Here is a 7397-nt window from a genome sequence, read left to right as displayed (position 1 = left end):
GCCCTATTTGATAAGTCAATACAGGCTGCTATCAAAATAAATATATATATTTAAATAGCTTTTGTGTGATCGTTCCAAAAAATGAATGTACCTTTCAATATCGCCCTGGTTGTCTCTGTCTGTCACACACACACACACACACACACATACACACACACACACACACACACACACACACACACACACACACACACACACACACACACACACACACACACACACACACACACACACACACACACACACACACACACACACACACACAACACTAACAACACCCCACCCACCCACCCAGCAGCGATGGCAGGACCCAGGCCTGTTGTGCTGAGCGGACCCTCCGGAGCGGGGAAGAGCACTCTGATGAAGAGGCTACTGAAGGACTACGAGGGGGTCTTTGGCTTCAGCGTGTCACGTACGTTTGTTCAAACACTTCCCCCTTGTAGAGCCCCTTGCATAAGCTGGTCTGGTCCAGAGAAAGTAAGGAGATTGGGACAGTCGACATGGGCCTCTTGGGTCTCAAGGCTTAGCTATGGATCCACGTCGGCGCAACGCAATGACCACGCAGATGCTTCAAAGCAATCGTGTCGGGTTTTAGCGAGCGGACCAATCACAGCCCTTGCTGCTGCGTTGCCTTGACGGAAGGTTTCAGTTTTTGGGAGGCGCACGTCAGGCCCTTGCGGTGGACGCAAGGACGTAATAGTGGGTGTTAGGTTGCGTCGAAGTGGAACCATAACTAAGCCTTTAGTCTAGTTCTGGGGGAACCTTGAGCAAGATGCCGTCCACATCCTCTGTTTGTTCATTTAATTTAATGAATCCCGAAAAGAATGGTCCCTTTGGTAAAAGGTCTCATCCACATTGGTGGGTCACAAGCCCCCCACCCTGCTAAATCTATTCAAAATAAAATTCAGATAATACGTTCAAGGTTTATTTGGTTGAGGAGGTGAGGTGATGATCATTTGAGTGAGCTTGAATTGTTTGATCCTTTCTTCTAGACACAACCAGGAAACCTCGACCAGGAGAAGAAGAAGGAAAAGGTACATTCCTATGGCTGCCAACCAGCATGAATCTCATCCGTCGGCGGCCATCTTAGCAGCAAAGTGCTCCAGCAGCAGCGGCAGCAATGTTCAATATATGGGTGGATGATCCTGTGGGACATCTTGGTTCTACATTAGGCCTATAGCTTCATCATAACAAGGGTGTTAGATATGGGGTAGACTTTGCTTCATAGCCTATGTATTGGCTCAATTAAAGAGGGCCGTTGGTTACACAACATGAGGAAATGTGTGTCTCTTTAACAGTAGCAATGACCTCGTTTAATAGCCTCAACACTCTGTAATGCTGTATTTCGTGTGCTATCTGATGTAGACCCCGCTTTTCCCCCGCAAATCCCAGTGCTAGCCTCCCTCCTATAGCTTCCACCAATCGGCCGCGTCGCCGATACGACCGACAGCACATCTTACTCCCAAGTGAACCGCAAACAAATAGGCTTTCTCCCTTTTTTTATTCCTCACTACTTTGTAGCCCGCTCAAATGCAGGGATCAACCTTCTTCTGTTTTCTCCGTAGGCTTGAACATGCTCCCTATGCTTCTGGGGGCTACATTACTGCCCGTAGCAGACGTCTTCTCCTCTAAGGACGTAGTTATGTCCACCGCAATTTCGGAGGGGAGAAAGGTGACCTGCCCGCCCGGTGTGTTTTCTGATCACAGTAATGTTACAAGGGGTTGTCGTGGGTTCATTTCAAAAACGTATTGTCATAGGCCCTATTTAGATTCAAATATGAACGATTCCGTGGAGGAAAATAGAGAGGCCATTTTGTCAAAATTGTTAACATTTCTTATTTTAAGATATTAAAAACGAGATGATAAACTGGAGTAAACACTTTGGAGTAAAAAGCTTTTGAAACTAGCCCCCCGTGTTTCCTCTTCAGTAATTCCCTTTCCCCTGATCATATAGGCCCAGGGTCTTTTGTGGAGCTACCAAACGTGTCTTTCACCCCATACGGTCTGATAAGCTGTGCCAACTATTTCCAGCCCATGAGACAATTCAAACATCCTTATTTGAAATATGAACATTTTGTAGGTTTTTATTAGTATGACACTTTCAGATATATGCGAACAGCATATTATTTATTTTGCTTTTTTGCTTGCTTAGTAGATCCCTGACTTTGACCTACTAATAGTTGATTCAATCCTTGGTATGTTACTGTGTATTTCTATTTCTAGCTAATTCTAGATCCCCCAATGCCTTTTATGCTTTCTGACATATATTGCACGTTGTGTCTAAACCCATATTTGGTCAATTCCTTTTTTATATACAGACAAAGGGGGCATGCTTATCTGTTTGAAGTGTTCTGATTTGAGCATTTATTTTAATTTCTTTCAACTATTATGATGGAACTAGTTATTATCTGGTTCTTCTCTTTCCCAGAGGAACCATTTGTCATCTCCTCCCAATGACTTCAGTTTTAAACCTTTTCTTCCAGACTACCACTACACAACCAGGGAAGCAATGCAGGAGGGGATTGACAACGGAGATTTCATTGAGAATGCAGAATTCTCCGGAAACTTGTATGGAACAAGGTACAAGTCTATTGGATAACTTTTACATCTACAAAAACCTATAATCACTATGTGGTAAAAAAAAAATGTATATACAGAGATAAAGTAACAGGAAAAAACTCAGCAAGTAATATATATCTTCACCAATTCACCAATGAATTGAATGTAAATTATCTTCAATAAATTGAAGCGATCAAAATAAGAATTACACAAGGTAATCAACCTTGACTTCTCCTAATCTATCAGCGATGATGACCCCCTATAATAAACACCTTCAAATTGAGTGCAGAGGACACCCCACGAGGGTCAAAGAAGTCCATAGAAACATAAGTACATAAAAAAGACAAATTTTCTGTCCTACATGAGATAAGAAGTGTATTGTAATCTCTGCAGGGCCCTTCAGTCACTGAGGAGAATGTGGAACACTTTCTGAAATATGATTTTATTTCAGGTATCAATAATGGAGAATGTCCATTATACTAATCAATAATCAATCACCCTCCTTCCGAAACATTGCCATGTTTCATGTATCAATAAGAATCACAATAATACGGATGGATAGCCGATAACCAAGAGTGGCGAAGTCACGCCCTTTCCGGTAGAGCCCATGGGACCTATGAGATTGAAAAATATGATTGGGTTTCAATCGTTTCAATGGATAGAAAGTTATTATCTTCTGGTCCAACACTTTATATGCCCCGGATTACACATATTTTGTTTGTGGATTTAAATGATAATTTTTCATGTAAAGATTTTGACCGTTTATTGTGCAATTGTTCAGTTAAAGGCTGTAGAGAAAACACAATGAGAAAGACTACGTGTCTCGTATGTGACGTCACGCTCCCTGCGACTGGCGCGGACAAGACCGACAATCTCCCCATCGGCATAACTGAAACTCTCCACATGCCCCGATTTATAATGATTTTCACCTCTTTCGATGCTTTTATCCTCCCCTTGGAAAAAAGGGGTGAAGTGGAGCAGAGAGAACGCCATGTCCGTACCGGAGTTCCAAGTGTGGGTGGTGACGTATGTCATTCGCGTCGAGAGCAGCGAGGAGCTGTAGTTCACAAAGCGGTCTCACACAAAACCTGATCCAGGGCATTTAAAGACTGGGACTAATGGTGGATTCAATGATTCGTTTCCGTGACCCAGTTTGCGTGATTCAGTTCGCCATGAATCGTGAATCGATTCACCGGAAACTCGACTGAACGTGGAGGAGTCGTTCCCGATTCAGCCTAGTTTCCGGTAACGGTGAATCGCATCATGGAATGCACGCCATTGCACGGTTCTCAGATGAGTCAGTCAGACTCAGTGGATTTAGTGCTACCGGAAACTCGTTTGTTCGTTCAGTCGAGTTTCCGGTGAATCGAACGGCGAACGAGACGACCGAACGAACGAGAGAGACGAACCGGTTCAGTTCGTTCGTCCTAAAGACTCGGTCATTCGAACCGGTTCGCGAACAAACGAGCCAACACTAACTGGGACCAGAAAATAATTAGATTCTCTCCATTGAAACCCATTCATATTTTTCGATCTCATAGGTCCCATGGGCTCTACCGGAAGGGGTGTGACTTTGCCACTCTAATACCCTCTTTCTGAACTGGGATTATATCACAAAAAGAGGATCTATGGTTGTGTTATCAATCACTATGATAGCTACTTAAGCACTTTTTTCCTGTGTTATATATATATAAATGTTGATGTGTTCAAATGTGATCACTCTCTATGCAGTAAGTCTGCGATTGAGGATGTGCGGGCTCAGAACCTCATCTGTATCCTGGACGTGGACATCCAGGGGGTGCGAAACATAAAGAAGACCGACCTCGACCCCATTTACATCTCCATCCAGCCCCCCTCCATGGAAATCCTGGTGAGAGACCAGTATTGGATTTACTTGCATATTTGTTTATTCAAAAGAAGTCTACTTTACTTGTGCAGGTATTGGATTAGAGAGTCCATTCCACCTGCTTATTTTGCATATAACACATACGATTTAACTTTTTACTTTTGATTTGTTAAATTGCTGTGACACCCAAATCAATAAGATATGTCTTGGCTGGTTCTTCCTCTGCGTAGGAAACACGTTTGCGAGACCGGCAGACGGAGACAGAGGAGAGCCTACAGAAGCGTCTAGAGGCAGCGCGGCAGGACATGGAGCTCAGTGAGTCCAGGGTTCACCCGCTGCTCTGACCTGGGGATTGACGATTCAAGATTATGAACAAAACGATCCTGACTCTGATTCCATGCAACTAAACCTGGTTAAAAAAAGATATATGATGTGAGCAATGGATCAGAATAAAAGAATCAAACACAGATTAGTAAAGATAAGCTTTTGAATAGAAATATAATACGCACCCAACAATTTTAATAGCTTCTTCGATTGCACAGTTCAGAGTCGATGCCTCGGCTGAAGTCCACTCTCGATTCTCAGAATCTACGTGATGGAACCGAGAATCAACTCTTTTGGAGATAACTCTCCATTCTTACTTTTACCTCCAAGGCTAATAATGGCAACCGTGGAACCTTTCTCTGTTTCTTCTTTTCATCAGGTAAGGAGCCAGGTGTGTTTGATGTGGTTATCATCAATGATGACTTAGACAAGGCCTACGAGGAGTTGACAGCCATCCTCATTGATGTAAGTACAGGAGTTGTTTTCACACCCTAAGATGTAAGCATCCTTCACCTAAATGTTTTTTTTCATTTGTTTAAACCATCCCCTATCTGCTCATTAATGACATATATCTAATATTGATAAAATGTATATATATATATATATATATTTCGAGTTAACTGCTGTTAAAGACATTTGTCATCGGACTGTTTTTGAATGTATTGTCAATGCAGTTTGTTCAGATTTTAAGTGAGATTAATGTGTGTTTTTATCCCCTCCCTCTTAACAGGAAATCAAAAAAGTGCAGGAAGTAAAGTCCTAAGAGGTGATCAGCAGCAGAGATCTGGTCTTGCTCTCTATGAGGTCCTCCTCAAGAGGACCAACCTGAAGAAACTTCGATCACTACCCAGCACCCAAGAGAAGAGCCTCACCTGATGGATCAATATGGAGTTCCAAGCTGAGCTAATTGTGCACATGAAGCCACTTATGTTTGAATAACTGTTCAATTAAAAACGAGTCCATATATTTTCGGGTTGTTTTTTCTTAATTTTCTCAATAGTGTTACCCATTAGAGATGTAGGCTACAATGTAATAAGTGGTCCAAAACCCAACACATCTATGCCTCGTAGTATACCATGGAAAAGTAACAAGGAACTTCTGCCAAAATGTTATCTTAATGAATAAAGATTATGTGCATTAGCCTGCTCCAAATTCTAGGGTTAGAGTATAAACTGGAAGATACATAACATCAATGTGCATCGCTTTAACACAATGATAATGGATTAAATTTCAACTGCCTAATAAAACGAATCTGTGTTGTTTGTTGATTAAATGGTAGGCCTACTAAACTGCAGACAGTAAACGAAGTGCGTGGAAAAAAAGTACAGTGAATGGCGACAGTGAATAATTAATTATCTGCAATACACTGCGTGTGCGTGTGATGTTAAATGTTTGAACCAAGGTGAACGGTTAAAGTGTCAGAGAATGGGTGGGTATTTTCGCCGTCCTCCCATGATCTGAAGTGCGTGTGCGTGTTCGTGTGGGTGAAAGTTTAAGAAATGTAAAACTGTCGTTTCAGCTCTCTGGTCCTCCCTGCTGGCAGTATCACTATACCGTCCTCATGTTTCACAAAAATAGTTTTGAGAGACGTTGTCAGTCTTTGTATGTTGCTTAAATTCTCCCAAACGGTTGGCAGTAAAGATCAGCTCACGGTAGGCCACGGAGGCAATGAGCTCGAGTTGAAAAAGAAAAAGCTTACAGCACCTGGTATTCCCAGGCGGTCTCCCATCCAAGTACTAACCAGGCCCGACCCTGCTTAGCTTCCGAGATCAGACGAGATCGGGCGTGTTCAGGGTGGTATGGCCGTAAGCAATTATTGCTGCAGCAAAACCAGCTTTTATACAGTAGCACGTAAGGAGTGAGAAAGCTGCTGAGGGCCCACGTTACACTGTTACAAAAACAATCACTAGTTCAATAGAGACGGCAGTAATTGATTCAGTAGGAATCCTTATCCATGTAAACGATTATTATGACATCTGAATTAATTAATGATCTGCAATACATTGCGTATGTGTGTGTGTGTGTGTGTGTGTGTGTGTGTGTGTGTGTGTGTGTGTGTGTGTGTGTGTGTGTGTGTGTGTGTGTGTGTGTGTGTGTGTGTGTGTGTGTGTGTGTGTGTGTGTGTGTGTGTGAGATGTTTAATGTTTGTACCAAGGTTAATGGTAAGTATCAGAGAATTATTTTATTTTTTTTAGACATCCAATAAAAACATTAATATTAACAGTTTTGGTTATTCTTTGGTGCTGTGTTGCTGTCATTTCTTCCACATTTTCTCGTCTCATTGAGAATTTCAAAATGTGCGAAACAGCGCCCCTCTAAGTTGTAAGTACTTAATACGCGGTCAAACACGACATTGCACACTGTATGTCCGTGATGAAGCCAGCCCGAGATGGCATCCCTTGGTGAAGAAAAAGAAGGATTAACCTATCAGGTGAGGCTACCGTCATGACACTGCCCTCCTGTGATTAGTCAGCAGGGTGCAAAGGGAAGCCACCGGGCCCTTAATTTGCTTCACACCAATCAAATCAAAGCATCAACGTCAACGTAAACAAATAGCGGGAGATTTGCACTTTTATCATTTTATCGTATAAGCAAGTGCAGTTATGGAGGGTTGAGATTTAGAGTATTTAGTAAAATTTAACCAAACTGCCACATGGGCAGCAACTAA

At 42.4% G+C, this 7397-nt stretch overlaps 1 protein-coding gene and 1 non-coding gene across 2 annotated transcripts; one reads left to right on the top strand and one right to left on the bottom strand.

The window, feature by feature from the left end:
* The first annotated feature begins 300 nt into the window (after window positions 1–300).
* guk1b (guanylate kinase 1b) lies at window positions 301–5492 on the top strand. The gene is made up of 8 exons (XM_056604473.1): window positions 301–412; window positions 993–1034; window positions 1566–1688; window positions 2484–2580; window positions 4291–4429; window positions 4636–4720; window positions 5109–5194; window positions 5460–5492. Exons 1-8 carry the CDS (start codon window positions 301–303, stop codon window positions 5490–5492), a joined length of 717 nt encoding a protein of 238 aa, XP_056460448.1.
* A 929-nt stretch (window positions 5493–6421) lies between these two features.
* On the bottom strand, window positions 6422–6540 carry LOC130396786 (5S ribosomal RNA). Its single transcript, XR_008899406.1, has one exon. It is a non-coding gene; the product is annotated as a 5S ribosomal RNA (ribosomal RNA).
* Between the last annotated feature and the right edge of the window lie 857 nt (window positions 6541–7397).

The sequence above is a fragment of the Gadus chalcogrammus genome, chromosome 12, assembly GCF_026213295.1.
Source record: "Gadus chalcogrammus isolate NIFS_2021 chromosome 12, NIFS_Gcha_1.0, whole genome shotgun sequence".
Lineage (NCBI taxonomy): Eukaryota > Metazoa > Chordata > Actinopteri > Gadiformes > Gadidae > Gadus > Gadus chalcogrammus.
The sequence above is the reverse complement of the archived record's forward strand: the minus strand, read 5'-3'. Positions and strand labels throughout refer to the sequence as shown.